The 18298-nt window shown below is 41.3% G+C and overlaps 2 protein-coding genes across 2 annotated transcripts in view; one reads left to right on the top strand and one right to left on the bottom strand.

The window, feature by feature from the left end:
• The window catches only part of LOC137294572 (cytoplasmic dynein 1 heavy chain 1-like), a 71988-nt gene extending 70385 nt beyond the window's left edge, over window positions 1–1603 (top strand). Inside the window, exon 92 of the mRNA XM_067825616.1 lies at window positions 502–1603. Coding sequence (XP_067681717.1) covers window positions 502–673 — 172 coding nt within the window. The 3' untranslated portion in view covers window positions 674–1603. The remainder of the gene's footprint in view (window positions 1–501) is intronic.
• Window positions 1604–6347: 4744 nt separating this feature from the next.
• LOC137294665 (uncharacterized) lies at window positions 6348–18074 on the bottom strand. Its single transcript, XM_067825734.1, has 11 exons — window positions 18043–18074; window positions 14698–14883; window positions 14366–14505; window positions 13563–13686; window positions 12135–12257; window positions 11216–11389; window positions 10769–10813; window positions 10440–10583; window positions 8219–8545; window positions 7836–7905; window positions 6348–7615 (listed from the first exon to the last, which is right to left on the bottom strand). The coding sequence occupies exons 2-11, from the start codon at window positions 14801–14803 to the stop codon at window positions 6796–6798; spliced, it is 2073 nt and encodes a 690-aa protein (XP_067681835.1). The 5' UTR covers window positions 14804–14883; window positions 18043–18074; the 3' UTR covers window positions 6348–6795.
• Window positions 18075–18298: the final 224 nt, after the last annotated feature.

Here is an 18298-nt window from a genome sequence, read left to right as displayed (position 1 = left end):
TTACTGTAACTGGGCACACTTTCCGTAGGTGCAGGGATGGCAGTTTTGCACGGATCCATGGATTTCCGCTGATTTTATCTTAAACATATCAGTTGTATGAATTTTATCAACCTGCATTCGATGATGTAATATTAAGTTTTCAGCTGAAAACCGATTTTCCTTTTGCCATCCTTGTAGTTAGTTAGGATCACACGGGCTTACTTACCACAGTTCAATATGCAGAGTCATGTTCCTTGGGCATGTCAGAAATTTATGATCCTGGGTTTCAATTCCACTTCTATCAGGGTTTTTTTTTTCAGTTTTCCCATACCTGTGAGTTTCAGCTTAGTTAAAAATGCCCTTCATCAATTCAGACTTTCCTCTCACATCAGACTGACTGTGTTGTGAAAGTAATGCTCTTCAGAGCAGCTGTAATGGTGAAAGTAATAAGTATAAACCTTGGTGTCTTAAGAATCTGAAATTATAGCATACACATAAATGTGAACCTCTTGTTTCGAACAGACTTGAAGGCAAGGATCCATCCAAAGGGAAGGTAACTCTGCCAGTGTACCTGAATGCCACCAGGGGGCATCTGCTGTTTACACTGGACTTTGACCCCACTACACCACTGACTGCAGCAGGCCACAGCTTCTACGAGAGAGGAGTCGCCATCACCTGTTCAGACATCAGCTAGATGTCTCGCAACAGACTCTCCAAACCAGGGTGGTTACTTGGAGAAATGTACCCTGATATTTTCTTCTCATACATGTTTTCTTGGTGTTTTTTTGTGGGGCAAGGTTTATCATGAATACTCTTACTGTCTTCAGGAAGAAAAACGTTAATGTTTGACAGCTTTTCCAAACTGAGCTCCCTTTTCCTTCTTATTGTCATTATTAACAGGTTAGAATATATGGTTATTATACTACCCATCAAAAGTTTAGACTCAAGTGTAAATATAGCCCTCAACCGTTCTAAAATAGATTTTGCAAAACATTCCATACTGTTTAAAAGTACTGTTTAAACATGAAGTGATGTATTGTAAAACATATTCATAATGGTTAAAATGTCATGAGTTCAATAAAAGATGAAACTCCTTGAAAATTAGCGAATTCTTAACAAAACTTAACAAAACGCAGCTGGTCACATGCATGATAATTGTACGTGCTTTTCAGCAAGTTGATGCATGATCCTCATGCAATTTATCTGCAAACCAAATAATTCAATGTAACCATTTATACACACACATATGTACAGAACATATAGTGCTTTATGTGAATCTAAACTTTTGATGGGTAGTAAATTACATAACTATTATTATCAGCATGAAATGCGCGCACAGACAACACAGGTGTACACACTGCGCTATACAAATGAATGTGTATTACTATAGCCATTACTGATTATTAAGTGAACAAATGTATTAGATATACATGTTTTTAAATACATGTGAATATTACAGACATCTTGAACACTTAAGTGCTTCAAAAGAAACCCATTAAACAGAACAATTTGTGTATATTTGTCAGTGTGTGATAGAACTGAAAGTATTGCTTACATGATTTATGTAAAACATGCATCATAAAATGTGTTGAACAGTGCTTAATAAATATCAGCTTGAAGTTTGTGTGATCAACTAAGTTTTCCTTACACCTGTATAGTGCCCATTCTTTAACTGGATGTAGGCACCCAAGTGATCATCTTAAATGGCAGGGATCCAGTGTATGGAATAAGCCAAAACACTGCCAGACACCGGGGTGCTAATATCAAAATGTTACCTGACCCAAATGGATTTGATGAAAGAAAGTTACTCAGATGTATAGAACATGTTTCCTAAAAACAAATTACCAGACCATCAGGTTGGCTGGATGTAAATGTACACTGCCAATCCGAAATCTTGCTTGTTTCAGGTGGTCGGTCTGGCCTTATTTCATACACTAACAGATCATTGTTCAATTTCAATGCTGGGAAGTCATTTCTATGGATGATGATAGCAGTTCCGTAACCCAGTACAGATATAACTTAATTAGGGCTGTTGACACTGTTTCTGGTGTTTTGAGAATTGGTGATAAGCCAGTTGTCAGAATATAATCCTCTTTTCAAAATGACTTGCTTCTTTGGCTGTCCAGGAGTGAAAGCACACGTAAAATGTTAACATAACTAACATAAGGATATAAATAGTTGTAGTTTACTTTTGCGAATTTGTCCGTGTTTATTGGTTGGTTGTTTAACAATGCACTCAATTTCAGCAATATGATGACAGTATTGTAAATAATCGAATCTGGACCAGATACTCCAGTGATTGACATCACTAGCAGCACAGTGTTTTACACAACCATGTGAGATACAAAACAGCAAGGAGACAGCACACCTGTCCATAAAGATGACAAGAATTTTTATGGATGATCAACTTCTTTATTGCAGGGTAGCGACGTTTCGGTATAGATTCTTATACCGTTTTCAAGCAAAACGGTATAAGAATCTATACCGAAACGTCGCTACCCTGCAATAAAGAAGTTGATCATCCATAAAAATTCTTGTCATCTTTATCTCAGCAACTTCTAGAATGCCTCTCAAACAGTTTACACCTGTCCATGTTGAAATACCATTCTATTTCCCTACCCTATTTCCTAACAATCTTCATGTGCATATTACGGAAACATGAACACTGCCATGGCAACAAAAGTGTTCACAGTGCGAATGCCCATAGAAAGAGCTAGACATGAGGACACTTGAATCGTTGGGTCTGTGACCTGTGTCATCATGACCAGGGTGAGAATCGTTTTGACAACTAGTGCCCACCTGCAGTATTGTAAGTCAGTGTTAAATGGGAGTTCTGGCCGTCTGAATGCTCGCTTTGTGCAAGTGGCCCCTGAACGACAAAATGTAATCACGCCACCCCATGCTGATGTCGCCATGGACAACATACCCACCCGCCTCTCACGAAATGATCTATCCGTATTGAACCCACTCTCAACTGGATGTGTACATGCCAGAGTAGACGTAAAGCATACTGCAGTATACAGCATCGGCTGGTTTTCGTTTAAGTTCTGTGAAATGTCTTTACCAAGATGGTGTCAACATTATCTGTTGTAGCGTGTAGTAGGGACAAAGGGTGGGATTAATAGTCCTTCAATGCTTTGTACAGGGTAGCACCCAAATCTCCAAGTGTTTCTTAAATAGGTGTATTCTTTGTTCAGGTTTGCGTGTTCGTTAAGAAAACGGTAAGATTCTTGCTACGTGGATTTTAAATTATCGGGGTTCTGATCTATTGTTGGGGTTCGATTCCCCACGTGGGCACAGTGTGTACAGCCAATTTCCAGTGATATCGCTGGAATGTTGCAAAAAGTGACGCAAAAAGAAAATCACTCGTCCACATATAGTGTCCCATTCCCGTTTTACGAAATGTCACAGGCTGTGTGTGTACATTATGACACGCTGTTAACCATTTTGGAGTTCAACAGATTCACTAATCGTGGTTTCGACAGTTGCGCTGCGCCTATACGCATGCGCAATGAATAGGTTCGCGGAGCTTGAAACAGTGTGCCTGCCCGGAGTCGTTAGCAGTGGTCTAATCATGGTTGTGACACAAGTAAATAATCAACTCGTTGCTTAAAAGACATGTTGATTGTGATAAGCAGCCTCTTTAAAGAGCCTGCCTGTCCGCTAATGACAATATGCAATGCACAACTTCTATCAGTGACCACATGAAATTAACACCCATCCAGCTTATACGACATAAAGAGAGAGCCGGCTTAATTAGTGAATCGGAAATGAGCCAGCAAATGAAAAGATTTAGTTACACTTGAGTGCACACCCACCGGCGCCTACTTGGTTCGGTATCCTGGGTCTTTCGTTTCGAGCGTAGCAGACCCAAGTACAAAAAATTGCACTTTGTATTTGCGATTGTACGGTTATAACTTTGTTTTTTCATAATCAGCAATGCATATTATATGTAATGAATTAGTGATAATTGTGTTTTTTTTGTTTTTTTTATTTTTTGTGTGCATGTGACCTTTAACGCCCTACTCGACAATATCCCATCTTTGTAGCGGCGGTCTGTAAATAATCGAATCTGGACCAGACAGTCCAGTGATAAACAGCGTGAGCATCAATCAACGCAGTTAGGAAACGATGACGTGTCAGCCAAGTCAGCGAGCATGAGCACCGGATCCCGTTATTCGCCTCTTACGACAAGCATTGCCTTTTACGGCAAGCATGGATCGCTGAAGACCTTCCCCGGATCTTCACTGGTCAGCTGGTGTAACAAACCAGATACGATGACGTGTCCAAGACGTCAGCGAGGATGACCATTCGATCCCGTTACTCGAGACTGGATACCTCGACATCCAGTGTCTCAAGCACAGATCGTATACATGCAGGGGCGGCCGGGTAGCCTTGTGGTTAAAGCGTTCGCTCGTCACGCTGAAGACCCGGGTTTCATTCCATACACGGGTACAATGAGTGAAGCCAATTTCTGGTGTCCCCCCGACCCGTCCAAGGTAGAATAGTCCATCAGCAACTCCTGCTTCCCATAAAAGGCAACTGTGCACCCGGATGGGTGGTCAGACCTGGTTGACACGTCATCGATTCCCAGTTGAGCAGATCGGTGCTCATGCTTTTCATCACGTGTCTGGTCCAGACTCGATTATTTACAGGCCGTCGCCATGACGCTGGAATATTGCTGAATGCGTAAAACTAAATACATTCGCTCTGGTGTTCCCCGCCGTGATATTGCTGGAATATTGCCGAAAGCGCTGTAAACTGAACTCACTCACTCATTCATACGTATACATGCGGTAGCATGGATGTAAGGCATGTGGACCACACCGGGAAAAAAATAAAATAAACTGCAGTTGGACAACCAGGTCATAAATGAAGGCATAGCTGTCTCTTCCTGGTACGTTGCTACGGGCAGACAGTTGCTGTTTGTTGACAACATAGAAACAAAGACCAAGGGGGGTCCTTGTTGCTATGTGAGTTACCACACAGTAACCTAAATATCACTATGTCAAGCTTAAGTCATAACTTGAGAAGCGTATTTCTGCCGCACCTGGCTGTAACGGAAATATCTGAAGACTTACAATTAGTCTCAACTTTCATAAGCCTTCTGTGCACCGTTCTTAAAACTATTGGCAGTAGATACACTGCCTAAATGAGTGTTCAATGATGAGTAACATACACGTTGTTTTCACAAGCGCTTAATGAGAATAACGTATGTGTGGGTGTGTGTGGATGGGTAGGTATTAGATAGATAGATAGATCGTCATACCAGTGCATTTGGATGTTTTGTATTGAACGAGAACATGTCATGGGAGCAGACAAACAAGAAGTTCGAAGAATGCTGCATGTATAGCGACACTCACAATCTCCAATCATGCGAAAATCCTGATTCACCCACATGGGTAGAATGAGTGAAGCACATTTCTGATGCTGACAAAAGCGACTTTATATCATACTCACTCACTCACTCACTCTTTCCAGCTTGATCCAATATAAACCTATAGTCACATAGGTACTAGTCGACTCCTGACATACTGGCACATTATAATTGATAGATTGTAATCAAACCACAACCCCCGTGGATAACTGATCACGGTATCCGTCAGTTTTGTAACTGGCCAAGTGTATTACAGAAACTGGGACGTTGCTGAATGGGTAACTCGGAAACAAGGAAATGAGATATATATTTAATCGGGCTATACAATGAGGAATGTCTACGAGAGGCAGGAATTGGACCACGAGACTGGCATTTGTCACGTGATTCAGACACTGGCATCGATGACAACGTATGCAAAGGAGCATCAACGTACAGGCATGGACTCTTTGGAACTGCCGGCGAGTTTCGTTCTCTAACGGCATCCGGCTTGGCGGAATGACACGAGTAGTTACGAATGCTCTGACTGCATGTCTTCCGACTTCGGTTATGTAGCTCCGAAGTGCGTTCGACAACAAGAGTGTGAATGTGGAGAGCAAGGCTTCGTGTCAACATTATAACGCTAATAATACCACACCAGCACATACAATCAGGAAGGAAGTCAATAGAGACAATGTTGATTTGGGCGTAAAGATGACATGTTGAAACAAATCCTTCAGTCGGCTGATAATCGGAACAAGTGAAGAATTTGGTCGATGCACCGATTTGCTGCCAGTCTCTCCTTTCCCGCCTGCAACTCAGATCACTATGTGTAGGTTAGCGCCCCAACAGTCACACTTCCGCTATCGAGCGCACTTGGCCACACCGTCTGGCGTAAACAGGGTTCAATGCACAAAGATGTCCAGGAGTTCATGAAAGCGTTAGAAATTTTTTATAGTATTCAGAAAGATATCCTGAACACAGTCTTTTTTTAACAATATAAAGAAACAAAACATGACATTATTACGTTTTATAAAGACATATGTGCACTTGGAAATGTACAAAAATGAATATAATGAAATGAAGAAAAAAATCTACATTAGAAAATATATTCAATCAAATATATATGTATCAAATCACAAATGGAACATCTTGAACATTGTCATCGCAATAATCTGAAATCAAGTTTATGTTTATTTATCCACAAGTTTGAAATATATTGAATATAATGAAATGTACGGAAAAATGTAAAGAAATTTGATGTCATGCGTATCCATATTGAATCATCCACTCCTTCACAAATCTCATGACAAAATCATGAGGTATGAGCAAAAATCATAACATTATGAAACAGAAAAGGCTGTAAGAACAGAGATTAGGTGATAAAGCTGAACAGATTCTCAGTAAAACAAGCACACACTATGCAACGGCGTATGTATACGCCCTCTTGATATATTCCAGCATCAGAAATGTCCAAGACTCGAGACGTTCTCCTGATCATCACGTCCCACATGTCCGTCAAGACACCCACTGTCAGGACGAGGATACCCGGTGTTGCAGTAGTCGGTCGTGCCTCCTCTAACGTCGTCAACATTAACATCATGGTTGTTTGGGTCCTCAGCATGTCGTTCCAACTGCACTTTACTTGTGACGTCATACAAATCTTTTTTACGTGGTTTAGTTGTCGTCTGTATATGACTGTAAGAATCATCGCTGGCATTGTTTCCCCACCGTGCAGTGTCATATTCCACCTCATCCGTAGCCACGTGGTCATGCACCTCTGCAACAACAACAACTGTTGTGGGAGAGTCATGCTGTCCGAGCACATTGTACTGCTCCTCTTCAAAGATCTGACCACTCGATACGTCCGGCAGTCGTGGATGTGTGACAGTGGTCACTGCTTCTGTCTGTGGACCAACGTTTTCTGTGTCGTAGTCTTCCTCGTGCTTGCTTCCTCCGTCAGGCCCTGATAGATGCTTGTAAGGATCCTCACGTGACACTGGCACCTTGGAGGTGTTTGATGTTGACAGGACGTTGTACCCATTCTCATCATCAATCTGAGAGGTGCAGATGGTGTCACTGTGAACACTGGGTCGGGTGATCGCCTCTGGATCCGTTGATGACACCGATGTTCCCTCTGTTGTGTCAGGGTGCGTTATCACAGCATCTGCTTCACTTTCTGTTTGTACGTGAGTGTTTAAACCAAGGGTGATGTGCTCTGCGCCCGAAGTGAAAGGTATTGCTTGATTTCGATCTCTTTGCTTAAAACACAGTTTCTTTTGCCTGAAACCCGAAGTGGCAATGTGAAATTCAGTCGGGAAGAGGTATTCTTGTTTCCTTTCCTACCAAATTATTCCAATGGAGTCAAATAGATCAAAAGATCCCATGCAAGCAATGCGTTTGGAAAAACTTTAGTTTGGAATGATATTACATCGACTACTCTTCCGGTACTGGATATACTGATTGAGTATATCTTATCTATCTCTATTACGTGTCTCCGTACCTTCTCAAGAGATAGAGCACAACGAGGACTGTCAGAACAAGCAGTGCACCAAGTCCACAGAAACCCCCTTCTGGAGATAGATAATACACGTGTACACCAACCATACGTCAGATATACATCGCAGCTCGTTTGTAACTGCGAAAAGGATACAAAATGTATACTACAAGAAAACGTTACACGTTTTAACATCAGGACCAGTGAAGGTGACACTGGCATCATCTGTGACGTAAATGTAACATGTACCCCTGCTGTCGGTGATTGTTATGAAATGTCGCTACATAATAAGATCATGTTTGTTGTAAAAGTTGAACTTCGAACAGCAATAGTAATCATGTGCCAGTTTAACTAACACGTGTGCATGACTGTCTCTGTTTGATACCTACCGACCGTATGCTTAGTCGATGGTTCCCTCGCATGTTTCCTTCTTGTAGTTGGTGTCTCAACGTCGGCGGAGCTGATGTTGTCAGTTGTAGCAGCGCTTCCTGATGGATGAGATTCAGCTGACGACGGTGAGGGTTGTAGCGATGATTGTGGAGTTGCTGTGGTTGATGTTGTTGCTGATACTTGTGGAGCAACTGTGGTTGATGTTGTTGATACTAGTGGAGTAACTGTGGTTGACGTTGTTGCTGATACTTGTGGAAAAACTGTGGTTGACGTTGTTGCCGATGATGAGGACCGAGGTGGTAACGGGTCCGCCATTATGACCATGTCTGACGATGCAGGTATGTTTATTTGAATAATCACAATGAATAAGTTATGTTTAACGAATCACAGTATATTTTCATGGGAGTTGCTATGTAATCTGGTGTTACCTAATTACAGATATATTTGGGATGGCACAAATGACACTTATGACTATTTTACCAGAATCGAACCCCAGTTTTGCTTGTTTAACTCCGCACTAAGCAACATTCCAGCTACATGGCGACGGCCTGTAAACAATCGAGTGTGGAAAAGACAACCAAGTAATCAAAATCATGATCATCGAGCTACGGAGTTGGGGTACGATGACATAAGTTAACCAACTCAGCGAGCCTGACCTCTCGATCCCATTAGCTGACTCTTCCGACAACCATCAGTTGCTGTAAACTAAAGCGGATCTTCAAGGCCATGATCGTACCCAAACGCTATCCCTTTATCCCCTTATTTTAAATAATATGCAAATGACAGTCATAAGTGAGTCAGCGAGTTATGACCAAAATACAAGAATAGAAAAGAATGAGCAAAGTAATTTCGCAATTTCTGTCATGTAGAGATGCTGAGAATTAATTAATCCTATGTTACGGGTAGTGTGTAAATGAAATAATCTAATAGCTGTGTGTCTATAAGTTGTTTGAGAAAATATTGTATTTCTAAGCCAGCGTAACATTTTCACAGTTTCCCTTCTGAGTGTAAAAAGAACACCCAAACAACTGATTTTTCAAGATGTTAATAATGAGATTATTTAATAATTTGCGGGGATTCACAAATAGTGTATTAACGTGTTTGTCCCTTAACTAAAATGGCCCCTGTTAGAGTTTCATTAATGTTCAAACCAGTCTTCAACCAAATTCAATAACCAACACTAGACAATTTAAATCTGGCCAAAGACACCAAGTAACTTGAAACGCGCTTGAGACCGAATACATTTAACTGGAGCCCACATATTATATTCCACCGTGTCAAAATCTAGATGATATTTAACAGGAATTCCTACGTCTTCAAGTAAATGAATGTAAGAATGTCATCACTTTCTGTGAAGGGAAATACATTGCATCCCATGCCAGATGCTTTCATAAGAAAGTGACATGCACTCCTTTCATCATGACCCTGAGTCTACCAAAGTTAACCCACTTTTTATATACACGTCTTTGGATGTCACGGACATTACTTTGAGAGTAAAACTGACCTTTGAAAAATATACCTAACCAGCGCACAAACACACTATAATATCATGGTTTTGTAGCTTTTGAATGTTCTAATTTGTTAGAAAACTAGTTCCTACAAGAACTGCACCAGTTGGTTTGTAAAATGTGCTGTCCCGAAACGGAAACCGCATATCCGTTATTGACAGTCACTTTTCTAATAGAAGACGAGGTTTCCGGATATTTAGGGTTCGGCATCAGGGGTCTCTTTGCAATTATATGTCCATGTTTGGACATTAAATCTCGACTTCAATATGTCCAGCACATTACCCAGTTATGCAAAGAGCATATCGCCCTCGGACCTTCGAAGATGTGTTCTAAGTTGCCCTTATCACTGTTTCAGATGTACAATGCGTATCAGCACAAGATGTGATTAGGATGCAACTAAAGAGCATGGTATGAGTGTTGACAAACCAAGTATACAAGGTTGAATCTTGTATCCCATCATGAGATTATGGAAAGACCAAGGAATGCGACTCTACGCAAGGGATTGTGTTGACTAAAATTACTTGACCCCACTTTTCGGATCCGTTTTACTTTTGTCAGATATATAAGTTAGAATAGCTGCGAAATGTATATGGATGACCTTATTTCAGTTACGATTAAAACAAGGATTAGTTCAACTGGTTTCTGCTACCATGTGCGTGTCTGGCTTGAGCGCCAGGATGACTGGAGACAAGAAGAGAACTAGGAACCATACCATATTCACAAATGAACCGTCTGTTTTCTGTACATGGTCCCCAGTAGAAACTTGTTCCTCCATCCCACTGCTTGTACACACTGAGACACCACGTGTGTAAAGACGAAGACCCTTGGTACCCACCGTAGTGAAAAGCCATCTCCCCTAAGAAACGCATTGAACAGAATATCCTCAGTTATAGTATAGCCTTTCAGATAAACTTAACTCACTGTTCAGTCAGTGTCACGGGTGATAATGAATAGTGTTTTACTCGTTATGCTCTCTTCTAAAACGAAAGTATCAGTTATGACAGCATTATCCATTCTTTGGAAAGAAATACAGATCAATACCAATTGCCATGGCCAAACCATCAGCAACATCCGTTTGCTGGACACCTGCAACATAATTACCTATATAAGTCAAACCATTTTCTCATTATAGGTTACTACGTATATAACCAGCGGTTTCCACATTGAAAGGATGTCCAGTACGAAATACCGATAACCCCTCTCAGACACCATTCGACGCCATAAAGTTCGACTCTACTTTCCCACACAGCAATGCTAGCGCCTTGCAATGAATGTTCAGTTCAGATCCTGAAGACATGAAAATAATGTTTTCACTGGACTATTGATAACATGATACTTGAAAGTACTGACTTTATGACCATGTACAGAAGTCAGAAGAGTGCCCTGTCCAAAGCTGATTGAAACAGTATGGTTGCACTGCATCTACGTCTCGCAATAGAATCAGTTTCCCTACTGCATGTGAATGACCAGTACCAGTATTGCCCCTACCGCTTGTCCATCGCCTGTGCAGGTATTTGTGTAAACCAATCCAGTAGGATTTGAAGGTACTTGTGAAGTCCAGAAGTCGGCTCTGAACAGATGTATACAGTTTAACCAAACTGCATGTATCATCGGCATCAAACCATGACTTCTGAGGTCGACACTGTATAGATGTAGCTGTGCCTATAAAATGAAAGAAAAATAACGTAAAAGGCACGTGCTTTAAAGTGCTGTTCAGGTCTGTTGCATGTACATCTATGGTTCATTCCAACGCTTTCTACAACCACTTTTCTGACTTGGATACCAGTGATTTGGAAAGGCAGGGGCCATGGGTATTTTGCACATTAGATAAGGAATGGCCCATTACAATTTTGAAGTATACTTTTGATAAGGCAGTGTCCCATTCTTAATTCAGAAAATGGCTAATAATCCTGAAAATGTTCAAAGTTCTCTTTCCCAATCCCTGAGATACTTTGGAGACAGAACCATTGGCCTTTATGGTGTATCACATGTCGGTAGTGCGACAGTAGGGCTTTAGACATCTAACAAAGCACTATAGAAAATGAATTGATCATGGTTGCAGCGTTAGGAGTGCATAGCCCAGCCCCGGTTTCACCAGGATTATAGCTTGCCCTCTGTCTCGAGTTTTTACTGTGAGAGTCACAGAACGAATGAATAAAAATGATTACGAACTAGGAGGAATTAACCGAGTGAGTGGGTATAGCGTTATACCGCTTTTAGCAATATTCCAGCAATATTTTTACCGAACGCTTTAACCGCGAGGTTACGCCTCGGCTCCTCGGGCAAAAGACAATAAGATTTTGTACATTTTCACAAGCAACGCTAACCTAACAGGAAGGTTGGTTTCTATCACGCCAAACATTAACGCAGAATATTCTAATGGCGAATGAGAATTAATTCAACTTACCCATAAAGCACGAAAAACACTTCATTTCGTTACTGCATTCTGTTGTGTTGACGTAGAGATCGGTATCAGCACGTTTTACATACGCACAGTGAGCACCTTGATTTTGATAAAAGTTAACGTTTCCTGGGGGAAATAAAGGCAAAATATCACATTCAAACAGAACGTTTACTTGAATAATCAGCACTAAAATTCTGAATGGAGACTATCATAGTGTCAAGAACTGGAAGGATAAGGATGTCACTCCCTGGCATTTTGACTGAAGTGTTTATTTTAACCTGAAAAATATTTTCGGATCCGAAGCGATGGAAGTACGTTACCACCCACCCGCTTGCTCGCATATAAGAAGACTTATCATATTCCCTATGCTACACAGTTTGCCTGTGCCATGGCCCTCTCTCTCTTGCGCTGTTAGTAACTCCGGTGGCGTAGCTTCGGTGGTTTTCTGTCAGCTGAGATGTATGTCCTTTTTATACCATTTCTCGACAAGCATTTTGCAAAATGTCCGAAATGCATGCATTGTCTTTTTTTCGCAAAGTCATCGATATCTCCAGGGTATACTCCCGATAAATGTATTACCTCCCTTGACTGGCTTTTAATCCACTCAGGTAGTTAGCTGCGCAAACCAATCAAAACTAACTTTCGCTTTTTCAATTTTTCTAACCGATTAAACTTGGCAACACAAACCATGCAGAGGTTTTCTGAATGATGTAGGAGTTTTTGCATATATTTCAGTTTCGAACATATCAATTTGTCTGTATGATTTCCCCCAAATCTGAGTCGCACTGCGAACAAGCCTTCCACTATCTTTGTTGATAATGGCAAGGTCGGTTGTAACGGCGGCTTAACCGATTGTCTACTGTGAGAATGCGGAGCCAGCAAAGGGAGGTAATAAAATTGTCAGACCGACCCTTAGATGCATCCAGGGTATAGTGGAGACTTTTTGGAACGTATACCCTTGAGATATCGAGGATGCAAATCCACGTGCTTCTACAGTCAACATGCTGCCTTAAGGAGAATGGTTAGTAAGCGTCTGACCGGGCCGTTTCGGCCTTTAAGGATTTTACTTGAACAAATCTCTCAAAAATTCAAAATAAAAAAAGTGTTCACTTTGTTTTGCCCATGCGTTTAGTATATATCGTTTCCGGAGATGCTACGGCGATCAAAACTGACAGGATGTATAAATGATCAATATAATTTCAACAACAACATAAAATCTACGTTCGGTATTTAAAGTTTTTGGTTCATTTTAGATATGCAGAATACAAATATGCTTGTCGGAATGTTTTCTCTTAATGTAGTGACTAGCAACTGGGAAACAAGACTGTATAACAGTTACCAGTTACATTATTCCTGTCTTGGACACCGATCCAGTAAACGTGCTAAAGCATTATTTAATGACCTGCAAGGATGACATTCACGTAGTCGTACCCGATTGGTAGACCGACAGTCCGTGGATGTTGCCACACCGTTCCTCCAAGTTTCCGGGACACGTGTCCTCGGGTGTTCTGATGTTTATAGTGTTGTAATCTCCTAGACAGTAGCACTTGGTTCCCTGTGTATGCACACAAGGTCAGATAAGATACTTTGTGATAACATGGAGGTTCACGACACAGTTGCCTGACATCAATACACAAGACAAACTTGAATGTACTGTAAGTTTTGAGCAGTTAATTCACCATGTCTCTACACATAATACAAAATGCAAACTGATGTCATTAATTGTATTTTGAGTGTGAACCTCAGATCTTTAGAAATTACCAAATCCTCTGAGTAATTGGGTTGCTATTGTCCTTAACACCATTGTTTCACCATTACATAACGTGTATGGAATGTAGATGAGCATTCTTTAAATATGAGCGTTTGGTGACATAGTGTCAGCTTCTTGAAGAAGAAATCAGACGTCGACATGAGGCCATTGGATTTAAGAGAGCGAGTTTGGTTTTTCTCCGGCAATACACAGCAGAGGACACCAGAAATGTGCTCCACACATCGGACTCGTGATGACGAACGAACGCTTCAACCGATATATCGGATTTGACTCCTACAATGATTTATCTACAGAGAGTTATTAGATGACAGCGCTAGGCGCTTCCAGGAAATTAAATATCCTTGTGTTTATCACCTTTTCAGTCTGTAGTATGTTAGCATACCTGTATAACTGACATACAGTTTTCTATATCGATTTCAAGTGATGAACTAATATACAGCTGATGAGATTATATACAACTCACCATCATGCCTACTAAATGTGTTGGATGGCAATGAAGATGGCACTTCCATACCGAGTTATCAAGTACTGTTCCCTCTGGTTCTCCTACCACACTCCACAGAGGAAGGAAGCCAGCGTAGGTGAACAGCGGACTGTAATCTACTGCATTTGGACAAGTGAAGGTAAAGCTTTACTCCAGGCATTCTATATCAACATGCTGTATTTCATGTGCAATGATTATGTTTAAAAGAAGAGCTAGAAAACAAATGACCAGGAAAATGAATGATTGACTTTAATCCTTTTTCTCTCAGTGCAAAACGTGGCCAGCAGACATATACACTGCTCTCACTGTACCTGTCCATAGCCAGGCTGTGTACTCAATGGCACCAATCCAGTAGTAGGTTTCTGGGTGTAGCCTTAACCATAGGTCTGGTGGGAAGCCATCTGTGCTGTACAACATGCCTCCATTGTCTTTACATCGCCTTTGAGCCTCCCACCAGTTGCGTTCTTCATTATGTATAATGTTTATCCAAGAGGTTTCTACAAAACGATTTCAGCAGATTAGGTATAACACCATCTTCTGTTTTAACAAACGCTCCACTCTGTTCTGTGGTGTTTACAAATGAATAAATATTGAATGGGATTTAGATTGAGTCAGTAATGTCTCCATTTTGACAACGTAAGTACCACCCGCTAAAACATCACTTACCGCTAACACTCGCCAGTATACTATCACTTTTATCATGTTAAACTAACATAACAGCATATCAGCATCCATACTTGCCCACAGGACTATTACACAGAAAAAGTACATAGCACGCTTAGAAATACATTGGCATCGATATACCCGTTTCAATTCGACTCAAGCTCAAGCCAGAACTGGAAGACCAAGAGTGACCACTCCTGCTTATGACCGATTCATCCGGGTGTTTCACCTACGTCACCGACTTGATAAAACAGCGGACACTGAAGGACTGGGGCTGGGGTCTTTGAAAAATCTTCGACCAAATCATCAGAAATCTGAGAGAAGTGGGAATTCGAGCATATCGACCAAACGTTGGACCTGTTCCGACACTTCTACAACGCCAGCGACGTGTTCAATGGTGTAACAGGACACGGGCATGGAACCTGGGGAATACGTGATGCGTTTGGTTCAGCGATGGATCGACGTCGGTACGAAAGTCTTGCACTGCGTTCGACAGATCTACAGGTTTGTTTGGGTAGCCACATGGTGAGTCGAACCGTGTCCTACACAGGTAGATCAGAGCTGCAGTCGGTTTGATTCAAAAGCGGACCGATGAATTACAATGTAATTCGAAGACTAATAAACCTTGCTCACAATCAAAACCCACCAGACCTCCCCCGTGACGTTTATGCAGAATTTACGACCATACAAATAAAAAAAACGTTGTTTAACAAACGGTCAATAAAATATTGACACAGTTCACTATTTGTTACGAGGGAGAAGTGCAAAGAAGGGGACAGCCAGAATGGATGTAGACAGCACCAGCACAGGTAAATGAATCAATAACTTGGTGGGCACTTGTGCAGGTGCATCTAGAACACCTGGCTGTCCGAACACCGTTGTGTTGATTTCTGCGTTACTGTTGCATTTCAGTATTTTAGCAAACGTGATAACATATTGGGGATGTTTGGGCGGGAACTAAGAACAATAACAGCGGTGGTGGGTAAAATGAGACGGTAATGTACTACCAAAAAAGAAACTTCGCATAGCGACTTTATGTCCCAGTGTTTTCCAAGTGGATAAATTTGGCTCATGGATAAAGTAGGTGTACACTACACTAAAACTTCTGATTTTACATGGACAAGCTATCTGTATTGGAGCTTGTTCAGCACCGCGAAGCCCCTTCTTAGCAATGTTGTCTCAATTTCTGTACCAACATGGCACCCAGCTCTTGAAAACTGCGGGGTTTTAAGGCACGGAAATTTTCTACAAGAGGTTTCCATACGTAGGTTGAGGACAGGTGATCTCGATGGCCATACCCGAGATACCTGACAGGTACCTGGTCACGATATCCGGTAGCATTTAGCTTCCTTCCCTCGAATTACGAGAAGTGAGAGCACGTTCCCGCAGGAGGTTCCCCAAACCATTACGCCGTAGATGCGTCCAGGGTATAGTGGAGACTTATCGGAACGTATACCCTGGAGATATCGAGGATGACTTCCCATGCACAAGTTGTGATACGATCACGTGACACTGATGTGTTGATTCTGTTTCTGAAGTTCGTTTGAAAGCTGAAAGCGTCTGTTCTACTGGACACAGGCACTGGTGACAAACGAAGACGATGTCCAAAGTATCATTGATCTGAAAGGGTCCTCTCTCTGCAATGTCTTTCCAGCCATGCATGCATTTACAGGATGTGCCTTTGTCAGACGCGGTTAAGTTCTCTCGATTAAGCTTCCTGAATCTCATCCTGAATAGGTAAATGCTTTATCCAAGATGGGAGTTTCTAGCAAGTTAAATACTGACATGTTGAAGTCTTTAGAATCATCTGTCTGTCATATGGTTGGTCAAGTTACAAACAATGTAAATGTTCATGAGGAAGTTCAAGCCCAAGGGGGGACCGACCATGTCAGGCTGTGATGGTGTAGACATATGAGCACATGCAGCGTGCGATTCACCAGACCTTGATCTGGGTCAGTACTGACAAGAAACACCCCAGTGTTGCTCATCCTGTGGGCAATGGGTAGTTGAAAGAAGGAGTGAATGCTATCAAATGTCAATGGGTGTGAGGGCCAGCTATGTCTGCCCATGGACTATTTGTATTGTGACTTTAATCTTGATCGATATTTTTCAATTGATTGTCAAACACTCATGTATGATTTGAATGTTGATGTTCATGTAAAGTTAGGAAAAGTAACCCCTGGGAAGCGGTCTTACTAACGAAAAGTAAAACCAGGGAAGCGGTCTTACTAACGAAAAGTAAAACCTGTCCCTCCAAAACAAAACCTCAAATCCGGTTATTCTGGGAAAACAAGAGATGACATAAGATATAGTGAGAAGCACACTTTAGGTTTATATATACAGTCACTGATTCTTGAGCATTCCAGCGAAGTATGGAACCTTCGCGATCGACCTCGATCAACTGTTTACCAACAGTCAAAACACACGCTCATATGCAGAAGTGTTCCTAAAGGGAGGCAACTCTAAAGCGTTACCTTAAAGTGTGTGTCGCTAAAATACTATTACCGATGACACGAAATGTGACCCCTAATAACTGTCACACAAAACTCTAAACATTGTGATCCAATAATAACTATCACTTAATCAATATCAATACAAGTTACAGAAAACACACTCTTGTAACACTTGTTTACAGACTGTATATAACAATGAAATAACGGTTCTGATTCCTGTGCGCAGCCACCAAGCCTTTTCTTGGTCAAATTTCATTGTGTTGGGGTTTTGTTTAAAATAAGAAAAAGCATTGAAATGATCTGTGTTTCATTGTTTTCATTTTAGTATCAAACCATCTCTTTCACAAAAGCATTTGACCCCATATCACATATTTATTCCGTGCTTTACCTGTAGGATTTTAGATGCTAGAAACGTTTGGTATCAACGGCAAATGCTGATGCATTGCACTTAAAATAATGAAACATTTTTTCGATTATCCTAAAACTATAAAAGTGACAGTGACAACCGAGGGATCAACTTCCGAAGTCGTGAGGACTTACCTTTGCCCTGACACAAGACAGCACCACAACAGACCAACAGCCATATAAAGAACATGGCGGACATTCACCGGGTAAACAGAGTGACTGAATAACGTAGACTGTCGTCTACGAGGAAGTGTAACTTGTGGTAAAGCATGAACTGATCTGTGTTGTGATCAGAAGCGCATGAATCACACAACTCCACACAAACAACTAAACACCATAGACAAACAAACACTGAATACACACGGACATCTGAATAGCACACACATGCATC

The sequence above is a fragment of the Haliotis asinina genome, chromosome 8 (genome assembly GCF_037392515.1).
Source record: "Haliotis asinina isolate JCU_RB_2024 chromosome 8, JCU_Hal_asi_v2, whole genome shotgun sequence".
Lineage (NCBI taxonomy): Eukaryota > Metazoa > Mollusca > Gastropoda > Lepetellida > Haliotidae > Haliotis > Haliotis asinina.
This window is presented reverse-complemented; position numbering and strand designations above follow the sequence as displayed.